This window comes from Oncorhynchus gorbuscha, linkage group LG06 (genome assembly GCF_021184085.1).
Source record: "Oncorhynchus gorbuscha isolate QuinsamMale2020 ecotype Even-year linkage group LG06, OgorEven_v1.0, whole genome shotgun sequence".
In the NCBI taxonomy this organism is placed as follows: domain Eukaryota; kingdom Metazoa; phylum Chordata; class Actinopteri; order Salmoniformes; family Salmonidae; genus Oncorhynchus; species Oncorhynchus gorbuscha.
The window spans coordinates 88,626,996-88,649,033 of record NC_060178.1 but is presented as its reverse complement, the minus strand read 5'-3'; the positions used below and the strand labels follow the sequence as shown (position 1 = coordinate 88,649,033).

The 22,038-nt window shown below is 41.4% G+C and overlaps 1 protein-coding gene across 5 annotated transcripts in view; it reads left to right on the top strand.

The window, feature by feature from the left end:
* The first annotated feature begins 4,039 nt into the window (after positions 1 to 4,039).
* LOC124038495 (calcium-activated potassium channel subunit alpha-1-like) overlaps positions 4,040 to 22,038 on the top strand; it is a 235,993-nt gene continuing 217,994 nt past the window's right edge. For all 5 annotated transcript variants that reach the window (XM_046354452.1, XM_046354450.1, XM_046354453.1 and 2 more), the window contains exon 1: positions 4,040 to 5,016. In XM_046354452.1, coding sequence (XP_046210408.1) covers positions 4,780 to 5,016 — 237 coding nt within the window. In that variant the 5' untranslated portion in view covers positions 4,040 to 4,779. The remainder of the gene's footprint in view (positions 5,017 to 22,038) is intronic.

Below are 22,038 nucleotides of genomic sequence, written 5' to 3'. Positions count from 1 at the left end.
AAAAACGTAAAGCTGAGATGTCTTCAGTCAATAAGTATTCAACCCCTTTGTTATGGAAAGCCTAAATAAGTTCAGAAGTAAATATTTGCTTAAGAAGTCACATAATAATTTGCATGGACTCACTCTGTATGCAATAATAGTGTTGAACATTATTTTTAAATGACTACCTTATCTTTGTACCCCACATATGTAAGGTCCCTCAGTGGAGCAATGAATTTCAAACACAGATTCAACCACAAAGACCAGGGAGGTTTTCCACTGCCTCGCAAAGGGCACCTATTGGTTGATGGGTAAAAATAAAAAAGCAGACATTGAATATCCCTTTTAGCATGGTGAAGTTATTAATTACACTTTGGATGGTGTATCAATAAACCTAGTCACAACAAAAATACAGGCGTCATTCCTAACTCAGTTGTCGGAGAGGGGAAAAAATGCTTAGGGATTTGTCAGAGAGAGGGAGCGAAATCTTGCTTGTTTGTAGGTGACCAAATACTTATTTTCCACCATAATTTGCAAATAAATTCATTAAAAATCCTACAATGTGATTTTCTGGATTTTTTTTTCTAAATTTGTCTGTCAGAGTTGAAGTGTACCTATGATGAAAATTACAGGCCTCTCATCTTTTTAAGTGGGAGAACTTGCGCAATTGGTGGCTGACTAAATACTTTTTTGCCCCACTGTATGTTTGGTGGAAACAGCAACCAGCGGGAAAATTAGCATTTTCTTTATGCAGATTTTTTTATAGTCACATGAACATCTGTCGCCAATTGGATGGAAACCTACTGTTAATTTAACACTTTCAATATATTTAACGTCACGTAAAAATGTATTTCAAATACATGTAGATATATTTGCATCTTTGCTAAAATGCATGTAATGCCAAAATGCATTGCAGAGATACATGTATTTTCTATTATTTTCTACAAGTTATTTAAAATATGATGGAAAAAATGAATGTAAAGAATTCATTACAACAACAACAAAGGATTCAAGAAACAACTTTCAAAACGAAAGGAAATTTCTTGGCAGGGAAAAAAATTATCAATAAATGTGGGTTTTGACACTTATGTAGGTGTCATAACCAGCCATAAAATAACGCAATATGGGTCACAACAGGTGAACATATGGGTCATGACAGTGTTATGACCATATTATGACATAGTTATGACCGTGTCATGACACTGGGTGTCAAGTAAAGTGTTTCCCATTTGACTGTTCAATGTTTCCATATTAAAATGAGAGTTCAGTTCACATAACAGATTTGACCATAAAATGAGGGACAGACATAAATTAATCACTAATAAATAATAATCTTCAAAGCTAACTTGGGCTTTGCAATGATGGTGACATTATTTTGTATTTTAGTGGGTTAAAATCTTCCTAGGATTCACAGAGGGTGCAGAGAGGGACATGTCAAAATGCACTTTATTCATGTTGAAAATCAGATGATCAGATCAATGTTGCCTATATTAAAGGGGACTTAATTTCATGTAACAGGCTTTGAAAATTCAATATTAGTTATACTTAACATATGAAAGAGCACTCATTTCATGGAACGACCCAGTACAAATGAAGTTTTGCCCGTTGGACATTGGTTGCAAATGCTCTCAAGTTAATTTGTTTATTTGTCATATGCACATGAAAGACATGGAGTCACCATATGACCGGTAATGTATCATGTTTGTAGTCATTAAAATACAATTAAATGCATGTTAGTGCTTTTGGTATTTGTCAAGTACAATAAAAATGCATTTTGACCAAATATATTGTAATGACTGCAGCTTATTAGAAGACTTGGGAGGCGTGGCTTGTAGGGGCATTGCTTTGGTTTAGTGCTTTCTTGATGTTATTTTGTATTCTCTGATTAAAGTTTAAGTTTGTACACTGCGATTTATGCAGTTTTAATGAAACTGATATATAAGTGTCTGTGATACCAGAGCCTACTAATGTTTCATTGTTAAGACTCATTTGCTGCAATATGATTTGGCAAAGGTTTTATATTTGCCATACATTTTTATTTAAAAATATATTTCTTACGAATAAATTTAAATGAATGTTGGAACAAAACGTTTCTGCGTTTTAAAGAAATACAGGCCTACTACTTCTATATTCTTATAGTCAAATAAGTATTTTTTACATTCATCAGCTTCTTTCTGATTCTCTTGATCGATATTTCATTGGGGATGGGAGTAGAGAATCTCGACCAGATGACTGGTATCATAACTACTTGTCAAGGTAATAAGAGTTTAACTGATCTGCTTGCTGTTTAACCCTTTGGGTTTTTCGTTGCAATCATAGTTTAGCCCTCGGGAGCATGTTATCTCCCGTTGGGAACGTTTTAAGAAATCCAGCTGTAATCTTCAGGAACGTTAAATTCTGCCTTTATTTAACTAGGCAAGTCAGTTAAGAACAAATTCTTATTTACAATTACGGCTACCGGGGAACAGTGGGTTAACTGCCTGTTCAGGGGCAGAACGACAGTTTTTTAACTTATCAGATCGGGGATTCGAACCGGCAACCTTTCGGTAATCAATGGGGTGTATCGGCCAGTATCTTTTTGTCTCCATTTGAAACAAACTGTTTTTTTCCCCCTGAGAATGATTTCTTAGAAACGTAGAAAACGCACATGAAACTGAATTTGTTATGCACGTTCTGTCCATTCCAATTTCCCCATCCGAACCAGAGAGGAAGAGGCAAAGGGAGAGGTTTTACTCAGCCCAAAATCTGCCCACGAAGAGAGGAATTTTTGTATGGAGTTCAATGTTGAATTTGGACATACATGGCATTTCGGCAACTTTGAAAAAAAAACAATGTTATATCAGAGTTGTGCCTGTTGTCATAGAGATAAAGGACTCCTCATGGATATAACCCATTTTTAGCATGGACTTTGCCATTGAGGGCTTCCAGCATTTTGAAGTAGTCAACTGGGTGGGGATTTTTAGGTGGAATCAGCCAATGAAAAATTCATGGAGATGTCCATGCTGTCACAGACGCCAAATAGCACAGATACAAAGATTTCTTTATAGCCTGTTCTTCGTGTGTATCTGCCCTCTCATTGGCTAGAATGGTCCTACCTGATCCCGCCTCACCCTGTACCTCTTCCATTTTTGAGGCCATGTATTTCCATTGTTAGAGCGGTCACTCGACTATCTTGTCAATATAATATACAATTAAGAGGCGTCACTACAGTCCCTGGTTCGATTCCAGGCTGTATCACATCTGGCCGTGATTGAGAGTCCCATAGGGCGGCGCACAATTGGCCTAGCGTCGTCCGGGTTTGGCTGGTGTAGGCCGTCATTGTAAATAAGAATTTGCTGACTTGCCAAGTTAAACAAAGGTAAAAAAAAAAAAAAAAAATCTCTGCTAGCTCAGGCTCACGATTAGGGGATCAATTCAATATGTGACCACAAGGGAGAGCAGAATCTCCACTTTATAAATTAGTACATGGTAAACTGTAAAAAAAATAGTTGTTTTTAAACCTGACTAACGATAACTGTCAGAACAACACGTTATATATTTAAAACGACAATTGGCGCTGCATAATTTCCGAGCAATTAATTAATTGATTTAATTGCTTAATTTCATCATCATAATCCATCTTTAAAATCAATAAACGTAATAATGCTTTAAATTATACATTTTGTATGGATATTTTACATGTGACAAAGCTACGTATTTTCACTTAAATTCTAGGTAGCCTACTTGTTTCCTTGGCATGAAGAAACGTTAAAAGAGCAACAGATTGCTTTTGTGTGGCTTTTCAACAGGTTCTATTCAAGCCGATGTGTGGACAACATATTTCTGCTGTATTCTTTTCTGGAAAAAGTCATCCTCTCCTTCTCCCTCAGACGCAAAACGCTTTCAAGACATTGGGTTTAGTGCATATTTGTGTAAGGATGTACGGATGAGAACGGTCGCCAACATGGACGTGGAATCACCGATAAGAGAATAATGTTTGAGGATCGCCGAAACCCATGAGTTGGCCGGATCTTGTTGATGGCTCCACCCCCGCTACCTGTAAACCGCCCTCCCAGTTCCTTATCATCTTCCAAATAGATCTGACAGTCAGCCGCTATCATCTGGCCGCCACTGAAGCAAGAAGAGGACAAGAAAACCTATGGAAAGCGTTATTGAACAGCTTTAATGAACGGAAATAAATAAGTCATCTGCGGTCATAAAGAGAGAAAGTAGTAATCAACACCTAACGAGAGCGCTAAATGGACCAGAAATAACGGCCATAGAAAGCGGCGGTTGGTTCTCAACAAGGTGGAGTTTTGTGAGTGAGGGCGAGGGTTACCATCGATTGCCTTTACGCGATTTGGTTACCTGATGGAGAAACCAGAACGACATGTGACTCGAAGATAATTGCTGCCTTTCCTGGAAATATTGAACTATTACACCAAAAGAAACAACAAAGAAGAAGAGCAACGGGCTTTTCAATATATAATTATATGAACGAGTTTTGAAGAAATATCTGATTTCGCATACAATTCGCATATAACTTATTGTGCGATCTGTGAATGACTTCTGCTAATGGAACGATCATATCCTGTCCTTTGAAGTGCAGTTTCTGCGTCACAGGTCGCTGAGAACACAACATTTACATTGAAGGACTGATGTAAACGGACAGGGTAGAGTACAGGAAGGAAGGTTGGTAGTTAGTTGAAGCAATATGGCTGAATTGTGGGGTATGGGGCACTGGCTGGAACTACCCATATCGTCTGGATACTAGTTATAGAACATGGAAACCTATCCCTGGGCATCAGTAGCCTCAGAATAATGCCTAAAGGTAAACATAGTTACTACCCGGACTCTCCCTCTATCCGCATATCCAAGATGGATGTGATCATCCCGTTCTCCCCAGATGTGCCCTGTGATAGCAACGGGCAGCGCATGTGGTGGGCTTTCCTTGCCTCCTCCATGGTCACGTTCTTTGGGGGTCTCTTCATCATTCTGCTCTGGAGAACTCTCAAGTACCTGTGGACCGTCTGCTGCCACTGTAACACCAAAAAGAAGGTTGGTCATATTCATACGTCCACACACAGCACATTTCCAATACCTTCAGAACTTGTGACATAAATTGACTAAAGTCTATGTTGCTGTTTTAGTGTGGAACTTTGGCTTCATACCATTTGGATGCATATAGAATTGGGTATTTTCTTTACTATAGGCCTGTGACAGTCTGTGCAATAATGCTTCCCACCAAAAATCACTGAGCCACATTGTTACCTTTCCCCCAAATGAAAAAATAACAGTTATAACATTACAATACAGTTATAACACCTGCATAACATTGTAACAGTGAAACTTGTGAGTTATTACATTTCAAGTGTATTTCATTAAGTGTGAATTAGAGTATATGCGTTTTAGATGTGCAGATCTTTTGTGTAATGATTTGGCATAATATTACTGAGGCTCTTGAGCGCTGCCTCTATTCTTGACACCTGTTGTTTCAAGTGAGAATTATTTGACCTGTCAGAAATCAATCAGAAACTAAATCATATCAAATAATTACAATACCGAAAGTATACTTTTTTTCATGTATTCATTATGAAAATGTTTGTTGGGAATTTTAGTTTTGTTTTTAGGGAATGTTTGTTTTGTTTTGAGGTAGGACACCATTTAAAAAAAAACGCTCTATGGTATATTTGGCCGAATGTTGAATGAACAAACACAGATGTATCACTGATGGGGGCCCTTTTCTTCATTGTCTGAAATTACACGAGCAGGTTTAGAACCAAAGCAACTTGTTAAAGCCATTGTCATCTGTAGGCCTGTCAGGTAGGCCTGTCATGTAGGCCTGTCAGGTAGGCCTGTCATGTAGGCCTGTCAGGTAGGCCTGTCATGTAGGCCTGTCATGTAGGCCTGTCATGTAGGCCTGTCAGGTATGCCTGTCATGTAGGCCTGTCAGGTAGGCCTGTCAGGTAGACCTGTCATGTAGGACTGTCAGGTAGGCCTGTCATGTAGGCCTGTCAGGTAGGCCTGTCAGGTAGGCCTGTCATGTAGGCCTGTCATGTAGGCCTGTCTTAGCAATTGATGGATGAAAGGCAGCTGTGGTACTTCATACTATATATACATGCAGTATGTATATTCCGTTTATTTAATAGAAGTGTAACTCGATCAGACTGCGACAAATACACAAATTAACAAAAGGTGAGATTGCATCTGAAGAAATACTTTAGACAACTCTGGTTATAATGACAAACTTTTCCATGAAGCAATGTTGTCCAGGAAAATATGTAGGCTCGCAAACACGCACGCACCACACACACACACACAGTTCGTTGACAAGATTCCAACAGTTAGTCAGGAATAGTTTTCCCCAGTCTCTACCCTGGACACACCCCCACCACTGACAGCTGCTGTTCTATTACACCAGTCAAGCATTGTTGTGTGTCAAAGAGACATTCTTTAAAAGCATCATCAGTTGCCAGAACCATACTGTGTGTGTCACTAGAGTGACCAAATCTCTATATCAATAGTTGATAAAGGTGTCAGCAACACTAACAAGTTGCTATAAATTTACAGCAAAACTTTTACAGTTAGCTACTGTAAATCTACATTACAGTACAGTTGTCACGATTGTCGTATGAGTGAGACCTAGGCGCAGCGTGTTATGTGTACATTCATTTAATGAATGAAACACTGAACAAAAGCAACATAATCAACGCTATACAAACTAGTGCTGACAGGCACATAGTCAAGATCCCACAACACAAAAGAGGAAATGGCTACCTAAATATGATCCCCAATCAGAGACAACGATAAACAGCTGTCTCTGATTGGGAACCATATCAGGCCAACATAGACATACAAAACCCCCTAGACATACAAAAACCCTAGTCACACCCTGACCTAACCAAAATATATAGAAAAACAGAGATATCTAAGGTCAGGGCGTGACAACAGTACTGTAAAGAGCAATGCATTTTGTGGGTTGAATGGCATTCCACTACACTTCACAGTAAAGTACTGTATTACCTGTTTTTCTGTATATTTACAGCAGCATACTGTGAGTTGTGGGGCATTGTGGGAGAATGTTGTGGGTGGCAAAATAATCTAGGGCACATTAACATATTTTGAGGTATGCCTTGTAAGATGCTATATTTGTTGCATTAGTGAGAATACTGTACCACAGAATACAGTATCATACAATATTTTAAAATATTGTTTGCAGTTTTTACATTCCCATGGCTGTGTATGGACTGTGTTTGCAGTCTTGACATTCACATGGCTGTGTAGGGAATGTGTCTATTTCTCAGGAATAGGGGTGACAATTTTCTTTGTATAATGCTGCTGTAAGAAGGGCAGCAGGTACCCTAGTGGTGAAGTGCGTTGGGCCAGTAACTGAAAAGTTGCTGGTTTGAATCCCTGAGGCGACTCGGTGAAAAATGTCCCCTCGAGCAAGGCACTTAACCCTAATTGCTCCTGCAAGTCACTCTGGATAAGAGCTTCTTGTAAATGTAAGAACCGGTTCATCTCAATTTCTGATTCTATAGGCTTGCTGTGGATTATGTCATCTTGCCGATCATGAATAACGCTACATTACTTAATACTGTTTGTTGATGAACACACCTGGTATCGCTTTATTGTACAACTAATGAGGTGAGCAGTTAGTGGCCAGGTTACTTTGGCAGATTATTAGATCACAAATTAAGTGCAATCAATAGGGATACCTCCCTGTAGTGCACTACGTTTGACCAAGGCCCATAGGGATCTGGTCAAAAGTAGTGCACTATATAGGGCATATGGTGCCATTTGGGACAGAGCGTTATTCTCATCCTCCAAACTTGGAGAAAAACTCTAATGCGTAAAACTCTACAGTACAGGTAACAATGCATCATAGATGGAACTCAATGTCTAGCCACGTGTTTAATCATCCAGTGTAGTAATTACCTCCCAACCTAATGCAGATCAGTGAGAGAGATGGCAAAGAGAGGGAAGGACTTGGACCTTCAGTGATCTCTCTCGCTCTCTCTGTTTCTCTCCAATCGTTGTATCAACCATGTATAATATAGAGGATTCAATCACTCTAATGAGCATGGATCTATTTGACAACAAAGATTTGAGTTGGTCAAGAAAATAATAATCTTGTTTTGAGGAATTATAGTGCTGAGATGACCACTGCTGTATGAGCCAACGCTAAGAGACCAGTGAGAAGAGTAGTGTGTGAGGTGTGAACCAGTATGAAACGAGACCAGTATGAGATTACTGTAGTACTCTCACTCATGTATGCATATACAGCTGTTGAGTAAAATACCCATCTAAAAGTCATTATCCTCACTAAGCTGTTTCGCATCGCCTGCCTGGACGGTTAATATGAAAATCATGATTATATCTACTGTGAGGGAAATAATGCTTTGGCATTACTAAGGGAAATTACTAAGGGAAAGTGGTTCTTTGACTGTCAACCTGTTGCACTATAGTCTGTCTCCATACTGTATGTGCTGCTTGCAGCCCACTCCAAAATACATGTTTGGCATGACAATAAAGACTGAGTGTTTTAACTCGTTTACAGATATGAAACAAACAGACAATCATATCTCTCAAAAAGATCAAATTACCAGTTTATACCACAAAACCATCTTTATAAGAAGCTCTAAAGATATGTTCTATTTGACAAAAAAATAAATGACGTAGAATAAGGCGTTGTTGGCAGAATAGATGGATGCAGTTCAATTCCTGATTAATATAGCATATTCACCATTACATTTCTTGGTAGTCCAACAAATATTGCTATCAGGTTGTAAATCACAGCTGACCTGGTATATTGTTTGCTGCAATCAGTCCTTCGGAGAGAGAGAAGGAATAGAGAGAGAGGGGGAGGGGTGAGAGAGAGAGGGGGGTGGAGGGAGAGAGAGAGAGACAGGGGGAGAAGGAGAGAAAAAAAGAGAGAGAGGGAGAGAAAGTGGGGGAGAGAAAGAGTGGAGGCGAGAGAAAGGGGGAGAGAAAGAGAGCGAGAGGGGGGAGAGAGAGAGGGGGTTAGAGGGGAGAGAGAAAGGGGGAGAAGGGAGAGAGAGGGAAGAGAAAGCTGCTGAGGGGGATGTCATGTCATTGGTGATTTAAGGTTTGATACCAGAGCTCCGAGGCATGCGTCGAAATCGCTGAACAGTTTATCACTTTATCAGAAGTATGTGATCAAGCTTTGTTTCGTCGAACAGCCACTTGATTGGGTTGATAGAAGACAAAAATGCTATCCTGTGCAGGCGCTATGGAGTGTGGGACTTTGTCTATAATAAGTTGGCTGCTCTAAATGATTTTGATCAGCAGGTGCCAATAGTGTACACTGTGACTCAAAGCCAGGAGTAACGAACTTACTTGACACAATTGGCTGGAAATGATCAATGCTTCAGGAAGGTTTGTTTCCCCATCACTAGCTAGAGATGCAGGTGTCATCTGGTTAGTTAGCAAGAAATGGGAATCCGTTTGCTAGCTAGCAAGAAATGGGAATCAGTTTGCTGGAAATGATCAATGCTTCAGGAAGGTTTGTTTCCCCATCACTAGCTAGAGATGCAGGTGTCATCTGGTTAGTTAGCAAGAAATGGGAATCCGTTTGCTAGCTAGCAAGAAATGGGAATCAGTTTGCTGGAAATGATCAATGCTTCAGGAAGGTTTGTTTCCCCATCACTAGCTAGAGATGCAGGTGTCATCTGGTTAGTTAGCAAGAAATGGGAATCCGTTTGCTAGCTAGCAAGAAATGGGAATCAGTTTGCTGGAAATGATCAATGCTTCAGGAAGGTTTGTTTCCCCATCACTAGCTAGAGATGCAGGTGTCATCTGGTTAGTTGGCAAGAAATGGGAATCCGTTTGCTAGCTAGCAAGAAATGGGAATCAGTTTGCTAGCTAGCAAGAAATGGGAATCAGTTTGCTAGCTAGCAAGAAATGGGAATCTGTTTGCTAGCTAGCAAGAAATGGGAATCCGTTTGCTAGCTAGCAAGAAATGGGAATCCGTTTTCTAGCTAGCTATGCTGAACTTGAAAGACTGTTATCCGCAGTTAGCGTATCACTTAGTTGTCAATCAAATGTATTTGGCATCAATCAAATGGGAGGGCAGGCATGTTCGCATTCAGTTGTCAAAACGTGGGTTGGGTAAACAATGCATTGGCAGGCAAGCTGCAGAAGGGCGAGCAGTCTACTATTCCTATTGTTTATCATTGCAATTTAGTCTTCCGACTACAAGCTCATTTTTGGGGGGGTGGTTTATCTACTGTTTTCTCGATAGATTTGAGCTCATCTTGCTCTGGCTAACATTAGTTGTTGATCTTGTTATTATTGTTGTTGATGATGTGTTGTTGTTGTTGATGATGTGCATAGGCAACCGAGGGAGCGAGACCCTACCTGTTCATGGTTGTTTGAACAATAGAACTGTAAAGTTCCCAAATCTAAGGCACTCCCGTGGTATTTACATATTTGCAGAAATCCACTATTTTGTGGCTTTTGGCGAATGCTTTCTAACGATCTAAAGTCACACTGGTGCTACCTCCTGTAAACACACAGTCCAGTTCAAAGGGAAGGATGACAGGCCCATGTGGCAAATGGCTTATTTAGCTCTGATTGGCTATGGTACCCCTGTCTGTGTAGAGTCTATCCTGAGGTGTGTTCAGTTCTCTTGAATGTTTGCCATGTTACAGAACGGTTTGTACTGAATGACACATTTCCCCAAAACATTCTTGAACGTTTTTGAACAGACTTTGAGGTACGTTTGCTCCTGTTTGTTGGGTGTGGTGAAGTGTACCATGGAAGCAATGAGTGACGTATTTAAAGGGCAGTGGCCGTGCTGACAGCTCTCCACAACCCAACCTCTCCCCTCTTTTCAACTGGCCGTTCAGTACAGCACCGTTTCCGTTCAATTGAACGTTCCAGAACGTAAAAACGTATTGAACATAGCCCTGGACAAGACTTGACACATTTTTATTAGGTTTTATTTACTGTAGATTCCAAGAACACAGGATGAGATGTTACTATCCTTTGTGCAAGCACTTCCAAGAGTTAATGAACAGTGAGCGTGGTGAAATTTGGGGAGCGCATCGTCAGTAGTGTACCTTTGGTTCCTAGGGTGTTTCGGCCTTTCACACTATACACCCTCCTCAGAGGCGGCCAGCGACAGGGTGATCAATCCTACGCTTGCGTCCCATTCCCAATTAGTCATAGGAGTTGCCTTGTTGTTGATAGCCAACATCCCATGGGACTATGCATGGCAGGGGCGTCCTCCTCCCTGAGTCAAGCATTGTTGACCGCATACCTCCTGGCCCTCTCACTTCGGGGCCCAGCTGGGGTCTTTCCTCTTCATCCAGAGCCACTGACTGCTGCCTTCTGCCGCCTCTGATACAGCTTTGATTGCCGAACGCTGGCTCTGGCCCTTAATTCCCAGGTCTCTAAGCAGTCTGGTTGTAGATGTTGCCACAAAACCTCTGCAGCCCACCTCCACTGGTCGGACTTCTGTGTTCCAGCCATGATGCTTCGGCAGCTAGATCAGCATAGCGCAGATGTTTTCGCTCATAAGCCTCATCTACTGAGTTTTCCCAGGGTACTGTGAGCTCAAGTAGTATCTATTAATTGTCCAAACCCATGGTCGCTTTCCCACTCTATATTGCTATAGAAATTTCACAAATGCCTTAATTTCATTCCCAAACATTCTATCAAAGTTTGAAAATGTCTTTATCTAAGTGCTCACTTCTCATACGTAAAAAAAGGCCTCATATTCTTTCAGCGGGTGTATATGAACTGATTTTATTTCACGTTGCTAAAACGCTGTCAGTTCCACTTTAAAGCACCATGAGAGACTGGAGCACTAGGTAATGATGAGTAAGCCAGCATTTTTTTTACCAGATCGAACCAATGGAACGAACATTAATCACTCTTCCTCTCGTGTGTCATCCAGCTCTCCCTTCCTTCTGCCCTCTCCTCTTTTGCATGTCACTCACTCACTCACGTCTTCCTCTATTTTCTCTCCCCCAAGAATCACACACCCACACACACAGATGTAATGTCAATCAGTCGACAGGCAACTGGCACATATGTATGTATACAATGTGAGTCCGTTTTTTTGGTTGCTAAGCAACAAGCAAAGTAATTCATTTTAAGTGAAAATCCTTCCCCTTATGCAATTGTCTAGGCTCAGGATCTAACAGAGAGCTGGTTAGTGTAGGAACAGGAACACCGTTTCCCACCCACCCCCACCCAATCTGTGCATGTGATTAGCATCACAAACAAAGCACCTAGAATAGAGCAGGTGCTTTTAGTGTTTCATAGATGGAGGCTGATAATCTGTTCCGTTTCTCCTTGTTGTTTTTAAGTTGGCCTCTCTCTGTTTATGAGGGAGATATCTCCCCCCACTCACCCACTGCAGTGTCCTGAAAGGGGAAGCTCCATGTTGCTCTTTGAGCTCTAGGGTGCATCCCAAATGGCACCCTATTCCCTTTATAGAGCAGTACCTTTGACCAGGGCTAATAGAGCGCTGGTCAGAAGTAGTGCACTATATCGGGAATATGGTGCTATTTGGGACACAACCCCAGATTGACTGTATTCTCTGTCCTCATTACCTCCCTTTTAACATGTCTGAGACAACTGGATAGGTCAAAACAATCTCTCACATTGATTTCACTTAGGCCTATACAGTCCAATCAGATCTGTGAAGAGAAGTGAAGGAGGGTAGAGGGGAGGGAACATTATCCTGGAATGGAACAGCCAGATCTCTTCAACTCTTTCGCTCTCGCTCCCCCCTCTCCCTCCCATGGATGTAGTTTCCTCATCTGATGACAATGCTGTGAGATTAATGAACTGCTGATGAATAATGCCCATTATCACTGACTGGCTGTCAGGTCAGGGAAAAGAAGAAAGTGGTGTTCATGGTGAACACCACAGTGGATGCGTCCCAAATGACACCCTATTTCAGAAATAGTGCACTACTTTTGACCATGGTTCTGGTCAAAAGTAGTACACTATATAGGAATAGGGTGCCATTTTGGATGCAAACTATACCTGGCAATGGGAACCTGCTGCTACTGGTAAGCAGGATTTGGTAGTCAACTTTCAAAATGTAATCTGTTACTTTTGGTGATGCAGATTTTTTTTTAAACTTGTTTTTAATTTCACCTTTATTCAATCAGGTAGGCTAGTTGAGAACAAGTTCTCATTTACCACTGCGACCTGGACAAGATAAAGCAAACCAGTGCGATACAAACACAGTGTTACACATGGAATAAACAAGCGTACAGTCAATAACACAATAGAAAAAATAAAGTCTATATACAGTGTGCAAATGGCATGAGGTGGCAAGGAAATAAATATTCCATAGTAGTGTAGTAATTACAATTGAGCAAATTAACACTGGAGTGATAGATGTGCAGATGATGTGCAAGTAGAAATAGTGGTGTGCAAAAGTGCAGAAAAGTAAATTAAAACAATATGGGGAAGAGGGAGATTGGATGGGATATTTACAGATGGGCTATGTACAGCTGCAGCGATCGGTTAGCTGCTCAGATAGCTGAGCTTCAGCGATTTTTGCAATTCGTTCCAGTCATTGGCAGCGAGAACTGGAAGGAAAGGCGGCCAAAGAGGTGTTGGCTTTGGGGATGAGATATACCTGCTGGAGCCCGTGCTACGGGTGGGAGTTGTTATTGTGACCAGTGAGCTGAGATAAGGCAGAGCTTTACCTAGCAAAGACTTGTAGTGTAGTGTAACTGTATGTGGACACCCGCTGGTCGAACATTTCATTCCAAAATCATGGGTATTAATATTGAGTTGGACTTTGCTGTCATAACAGCGACCACTCTTCTGGGAAGGCATTTCACTAGATGTTGGAACATTGATGTGGGAACATGCTTCCATTCAGCCACAAGAGCATTAATGAGGTCAAGCACTGATGTTGGGCGATTAGACATGGCTGGCAGTCGGCGTCCCAATTCATCCCAAAGGTGTTCGATGGGGTTGAGGTCAGGGCTCTTTGCAGGCCAGTCAAGTTCTTCCAAACAGATCGACAAACCATTTCATTATGGACCTCGCTTTTTGCATGGGGACATTGTCATGCTGAAATAGCAAAAGGCCTTCCCCAAACTGTTGCTACAAAGTTGGAAGCACAGAATCATGTAGAATGTCATTGTATGTTAAGATTTCCCTTCACTGGAACTAAGAGGCCTGAACCATGAAAAAAGTATTCCTCCTCCACCAACTTTACAGTTGGCATTATGCATTCGGGCAGGTAGAGTTCTCCTGGCATCTGCCTAACCCAGATTTGTCTGTCGGACTGCCAGATGGTGAAGTGTGATTCATCACTCCAGAGAACGTGTTTCCACTGCTCCAATGGCGGTGAGCTTTACACCACTCCAGCCGACGCTTGGCATTGCACATGGTGATCTTAGGCTTGTGTACCGCTGCTCGGCCATGGAAACCCATTTCATAAAGCTCCCGATGAAAAGTTATTGTGCTGACATTGGTTCTAGAGGCAGTTTGGAACTCGGTAGTGAGTATTGTTTTTATGTGCTACGTGCTTCATTCCTCTTAGGCCCTGTTCTGTGAGCTTGTATGGCCTACCACTTTGTGGCTGAGCCTTTGTTGCTCCTAGAGATTTCTACTTTGCAATAACAGCACTTACAGTTGACCGTGGCTCTTTGCACAGTAGAGATTTGACAAACTGACTTGTTGGAAAGGTGGCATCCTATGACGGTGCCACATTGAAAGTCACTAAGCTCTTCAGTAAAGTCATTCTATTGTCAATGTTTTTCTATGAAGATTGCATGGCTGTGTGCTCGATTTTATACAACTGTCAGCAACGGGTGTGGCTGAAATAGCCAAATGAAGGTTTGTCCACATACTTTTGTATATATAGTGTAGCTGTCCAAAATCTTAATCAGTAATGTAACTTTTGGATTACCCAAACTTAGTAACGTAATCTGATTACTTTTCCCATTAGAGGAATTAGAACAAAAATGTATATTACCAATTGATCAACATATATTGCAGGATAAATCAATGTTAGAGTTTACATAGCTGGCCATAAATGGATGTTGCATTTTACTTCATGGGTTGATTATATGTGCTTCTTATATTCCAGAGGAAAAGGACCCATCGTTTTGACAGTTTATACTGTGAGTCCCAAATGGCAATTTATTCCCTTTGTAGTGCAGTAATAGGATGCCATTTTGGACACAAACTTATACTTATGGTGGTCTGGGTTATGTGCAGACATGGCTCCATCCATGCCCTCAATGTGCATCACTGCTGGGTGTCTCAGTCTGTCTAGTGCAGCGGTCCACAACCTTTTCCATTCTGGGGACCACCAAATCACCAGGTGTCAGTGTGAGGGTTAACAGACAGTAGTCAGGTTTTTTTTTCTCACCTTTATTTAACCAGGTAGGCCAGTTGAGAACAAGTTCTCATTTACAACTGCGACCTGGCCAAGATAAGGCAAAGTAGTGCGACAAAAACAATAACACAGCGTTTCACATGGGATAAACAAACGTACAGTCAATAACACAATAGAAAAATCTATATACAATGTGTGCAAATGTAGTAAGATTAGGGAGGTAAGGCAAAATATTGGCCATAAAAGTGAAATAATTACAATTTAGCATTAACACTAGAGTGATAGATGTGCAGATGATGATGTGCAAGTAAAGATACTGGGATGCAAAAGAGAGGGAAAAAAACAATATGGGGATGAGGTAGTTGGGTGGGCTATTTACAGATGGGCTGTGTACATGTGCAGTGATCAGTAAGCTGCTCTGACAGCTGATGCTTAAAGTTATAGAGGGAGATAAGACTTCAGCTTCAGTGATTTTTGCAATTCGTTCCAGTCATTGGCAGTACAAAACTGGAAGGAAAGGCGGCCAAAGTAAGTGTTGGCTTTGGGGATGACCGGCGAAATATACCTGCTGAAGGATGTGCTACGGTTGGGTGTTGCTATGGTTACCAGTGAGCTGAGATAAGGCAGGACTTTACCTAGCAAAAACTTATAGATGACCTGGAGCCAGTGGGTTTGGCGACGAATATGTAGCGAGGGCCAGCCAACGAGAGCATACAGGTCGCATTGGTGGGTAGTATATGGGGCTTTGGTGACAAAACGGATGGCACTGTGATAGACGACATCCAATTTGCTGAGTAGAGTGTTGGAGGCTATTTTGAAAATGACATTGCTGAAGTGAAGGATCGACAGGATAGTCAATTTTACGAGGGTATATTTGGCAGCATGAGTGAAGGAGGTTTTGTTGCGAAATAGGAAGCCAATTCTAGATTTAATTTTGGATTGGAGATGCTTAATATGAGTCTGGAAGTTGAGTTTACAGTCTAACCAGACACCTTGTTATTTGTAGTTGTCCACATATTCTAAGTCAGAACCGTCCAGAGTAATGATGCTAGATAGGCGGGCAGGTGCAGGCAGCGATTGGTTGAAGTGCATGCATTTTGTTTTACTTGCATTTAAGAGCAGTTGGAGGCCATGGAAGGAGTGTTATATGGCATTGAAGTTCGTCTGGAGATTTGTTAACACAGTGTCCGAAGAAGGGCCAGAAGTATACAGAATGGTGTCGTCTGCGTAGAGCTGGATCAGAGAATCACCAGCAGCGAGAGCGACTTCATTGATGTATACAGAGAAAAGAGTCGGCCCGAGAATTGAACCCTGTGGCACCCCCACAGAGACTGCCAGAGTCCGGACAACAGGCACTCCGATTTGACACACTGAACTCTGTCTGAGAAGCAGTTGGTGAACCAGGCGAGGCAGCCATTTGAGAAACATTACATTACATTTACATTTAAGTCATTTAGCAGACACTCTTATCCAGAGCGACTTACAAATTGGTGCATTCACCTTATGACATCCAGTGGAACAGCCACTTTACAATAGTGCATCTACATCTTTTAAGGGGGGGGTGTGAGAAGGATTACTTTATCCTATCCTAGGTATTCCTTAAAGAGGAAACCAAGGCTGTTGAGTTTGCCGATAAGAATGCGGTGATTGACAGAGTCGAAACCTTGGCGAGGTTGATGAAGACGGCTGGACAGTATTGTCTTTTATTGATGGAGGTTATGATATCATTTAGGACCTTGAGCGTAGCTGAGGTGCACCTATGACCAGCTCAGAAACCAGATTGCATAGCGGAGAAGGTACGGTGTGATTCGAAATGGCCGGTGATCTGTTTGATAACTTGGCTTTCGAAGACCTTGGAAAGGCAGGGTGGGATAGATATAAGTCTGTAACAGTTTGGGTCTAGAGTGTCTCCCCCTTTGAAGAGGGGGATGACCGCGGCAGCTTACCAATCTTTGGGGATCTCAGACGATACGAAAGTTTGAACAAGCTAGTAATAGAGGTTGCAACAATTGTGGCGGATCATTTTAGAAAGAGAGGGTCCAGATTGTCTTGCCCAGCTGATTTGTAGGGATACAAGATTTTGCAGCTCTTTCAGAACATCAGCTATCTGGATTTGGGTGAAGGAGCAATGGGGAGGCTTGGGCAAGTTTCTGTGGGGGGTGCAGAGCTGTTGACCAGGGTAGTGGTAGCCAGGTGGAAATGTAATTTTACTAGACAAGTCAGTTAAGAACAAATTCTTATTTTCAATGACAGCCTAGGAACAGTGGGTTAACTGCCTGTTCAGGGGCAGAATGACAGATTTGTACCTTGTCAGCTCGGGGATTCGAACTTGCAACCTCTCGGTTACTAGTCCAACACTCTAACCACTAGGCTACCCTGCTGCCACAAGCATGGTCAGCCGTAGAAAAATGCTTATTGAAATTCTCGATTATCATAGATTTATCGGTGGTGACAGTGTTTCCTAACCTCAGTGCAGTGGGCATCTGGGAGGAGGTGCTCTTACTCTTCATGGACTTTACAGTGTCCCAGAACATTTAGGAGTTTCTGCTACAGGATGCACATTTCTGTTTGAAAAAGCTAGCCTTAGCTTTCCTAACTGACTGAGGATATTGGATCCTAGCTTCCCTGAAAAGTTGCATATCGGTGAAAATGCAGTACGCCACACAATGTTTTGTGCTGGTCAAGTGCAGTCAGGTCTGGAGTGATCCAAGGGCTGTATCTGTGCTTAGTTCTACATTATTGTCAATGGGGCATGCTTATTTAAGATGGTGAGGTTAAGCACTTTTAGAATAAACAGATATCCTCTACTGATGGGATGAGGTCAATATCCTTCCAGGATACCTGGGCCAGGTTGATTAGAAAGGCCTGCTGGCTGAAGTGTTTTAGGGAGCGTTTGACAGTGATGAGGGGTGGTTGTTTGATCGCTGACCCATTACGGATAGAGGCAGTGATCGCTGAGATCCTGCTTGAAGACAGCAGAGGTGTATTTAGAGGGAATGTTGGTCAGGATGATATCTATGAGGGTGCCTGTGTTTACGGATTTAGGGTCGTACCTGGTAGGTTCCAGGATAATTTGTGTGAGATTGAGGGCATCTATCTTAGATTGTAGGACGGCCGGGGTGTTAAGCATATCCCAGTTTAGGTCACCTATCAGTACAAACTCTGAAGATAAATGGGGGGCAATTAATTCACATATGTTGTCCAGGGCACAGCTAAGGGCTGAGGGGGGTCTATAACAAGCGGCAACAGTGAGAGACTTATTTCTGCAAAGGTGGCTTTTCAAAAGTAGAAGCTCAAATTGTTTGGGCACAGACCTGGATAGCATGACAGAACTCTGCAGGCTGTCTCTGCAGTAGATTGCAACTCCACCCCCTTCGGCAGTTCTTTCTTGACGTAAAATGCTGTAGTTGGGGATAGAAATTTCTGAATTTTTGGTGGCCTTCCTAAGCCAGGATTCAGACACAACTAGGACATCAGGGTTGGCGGAGTGTGCTAAAGCAGTAAAAAAATAAAATTAAAATTAAAAACTTACGGAGGAGGCTTCTGATGTTAATATGCATGAAACCAAGGCTTTTACGGTTACAGAAGTCAACAAATGAGAGCACCTGGGGAATAGGAGTTGAATTGGGGGCTACAGGGCCTGGGTTAACCTCTACATCATCGGAGGAGCAGTAGGATAAGGGTACAGCCGACAGCTATAAGAACTGGTCGTCTAGTGCGTTGGGGACAGAGAATAAAAGGAGCAGATTTATGGGCGTGGTAGAATAGATTCAAACATAAACATAATTAGGTACCAAGTTATTCAAACAGTCCAGGGGGGCATCAGCTGTGTAGCCGGGTGAACATAGGGTCAAAAGAGCATCAATAGGTGAGTCAGGGTGCTGTTCGGTATTCACTACTACGCTTGGCAAGCAGGGGACACCTGAGCACATACTTTAGCTCAGGAAGTCAGCTGACCACACTGTTAATCCTCTGTCATTCTCTGAGAGAATATTCATACTCTGTTATGGATAATGTTTGAAGATGGTCATACCATGGATAATTTATTATTTGATTTAGAATTTTTTGGACCCCTGTAGGTATATAAAATAACGAATTTGGGCTTTACTACGATGGTACATAGAAACACATTGAATTACACATTCATAATCGGCAAAAAATAAATAATGAATAAGGTTTTGAAGTGTCTGTCCTATATCTAGGAGGTAATAAGAAATCTCAGGAAATGTTTGTTTTTTGGACACATTTATATTTAACCCCCTTTTTGCTACACAACTTCCTCCATACTTCCATTTGCTTGTATGGGTTACCTTCAGATGAGTACCGTTTCACATGTAGGGGTCGTAGTTCAAAATGGAGAACACTATTGTGTTCGTGACGGTCTCATTTTTCCATAGAGTGGCTAAACCGTTCAGACACTACAGACATTTTCATGAGAAGGCCGATTTTGGATGTCTCATGGTTTGAAAAGTTTGGTGTCGTTTAGAAATGTCTTTGTTTTTGAAAGAAAAACACATTTTCTGACCATTAACATAACATCAAATTGATCAAAAGTACAGTGTAGACATTGTTAATGTTGTAAATGACTATTGTAGTTGGAAACAACAGATTTTTTTATGGAATATCTACATGGGCGTACAAAGGCCCATTATCAGCAACCATCACACCTGTATTCCAATGGCACGTTGTGGTAGCTAATCCAAGTTTATCATTTTAAAAGGCTAATTAATCATTAGAAAAACCTTTTGCAATTATGTTAGCACAGCTAACATAATTGCTGGCCAAGAAGGCTAGCATCCCAGAGTCGCCTCTTCACTGTTGACATTGAGACTGGTGTTTTGTGGGTACTATTTAATGAAGCTGCCAGTTGAGGACTTGTAAGTCATCTGTTTCTCAAACTAGGCACTCTAATGTACTTGTCCTTTTGCTCAGTTGTGCACCAGGGCCTCCCACTCTTTCTATTCTGGTTAGAGCCAATTTGCGCTGTTCTGTGAGGGGAGTAGTACACAGCATTGTACGAGATTGTCAGTTTCTTGGCAATTTCTCGCATGGAATAGACTTCATTTCTCAGAACAAGAATAGACTGATGAGTTTCAGAAGAAAGTTAATTGTTTCTGGCCATTTTGAGCCTGTAATCAAACCAACAAATGCTGATGCTCCAGATATTCAACTAGTCTAAAGAAGGACAGTTTTATTGCTTCTTTAATCAGATCAACAGTTTTCAGCTGTGCTAACATAATTGCAAAACGCTAGGTTTTGGGCTTCTTTAAAATGTGCTCTGTAAATGCTTTTCCTGATCGGATTTTCACACACACGCACGCACACACACACACACACACACACACACACACACACACACACACACACACACACACACACACACACACACACACACACACACACACACACACACACACACACACACACACACACACACACACACACACACACACACACACACACACACACACACACACACACACAGAGATTGTGTATGACAGTTATATTCTTACATGGAAAAAGGTTATTCTTGTTATCTGTGTAAATGATATGTTTTACTCACTGTTATATTACTCTTCTCTAACTTCTGAACTTGCACATTCAGGACATTCCCTTTCATTCCATTCTTGCTTAGAATATCCTGTATCTTATAAGAGTTATGCCTACAGTCTCTGATTGAAAATTATTATGCGCAAAACACAAATGGGATGAATGGAGATATTCTGGTAATGTCCAAGTTTAGCATTACAGAAGTGTAATTTTATATGAGTAAGCACTAAGCAATCTGTGTGGGTCTTTTGTTAATCAACTGGCAAAATATTGGCATGTATTGGACTATAGCCCAAACAGTGGTAATAACAGGTACTTTAATACCACTTTTGAATGTTTTGAGATGCCTCCCTATCTTTTAGTTTTCACCATAGAGAACAGATTCATTTATAATTGAGATCTTGTGACATATGTATTAATATGTTTTTGAATAATGCAAAGACTTCTGCAGAAATTGTATCAAGGGCCTCGTGTTCTATTCCTGTTCAATGTCTTCTTCCTTTAAGAACTGATGTTGAAGGATCCAGAGATTAGAGTGCTGATCAATCATGTCTAATATCCGACATGGTATAGAGCCTAGATTTAGTTTGGATGAAAGTGTAACCTAAATTTAGAAGTGACTGCATAATGTATCAAATAGTCATAAAGCAGATCATTTACAAAGTTAATGATATTGCAATGATTAATGATGTATAGTGTTACAAGAATATATAAAAATTGATGTTACTAATTAACAAAGTAATTTTTCTAAACAATTTGTTTATACCCTGGCTTTCATCTATGCAAAATGTACATAAAAACTGCAAACTCTACAGAACGACTCACAAACAGGAGTGAAATAGGCTTACCTGAGAGCATACAATTGTCCATACACGACCAGCCCTTTCAACTTAGAACAGATAGAGGGCTTCATGGGTCCCCCCAAACTCAAATACCCAAGATCCGGGTCCAAAGTTCAAACTCTTCCCCCGGGTCCGGGTCGGTCCTGTTTGATTGTCATCGGGTCTCGGTTCTATGTAACCACACCTGATAGACCAGAGTGGACCCAACAATGGCTCTGCATAGCCTATACCATATTTATTTTACTCTATTACATTTCCTTATAGAAGGGATATCCAACATAGTGGCTGGTGAAAGTATTCACCCCCTTGGCATTTTTCCTATTATTTTGCCGTCACGGCAGA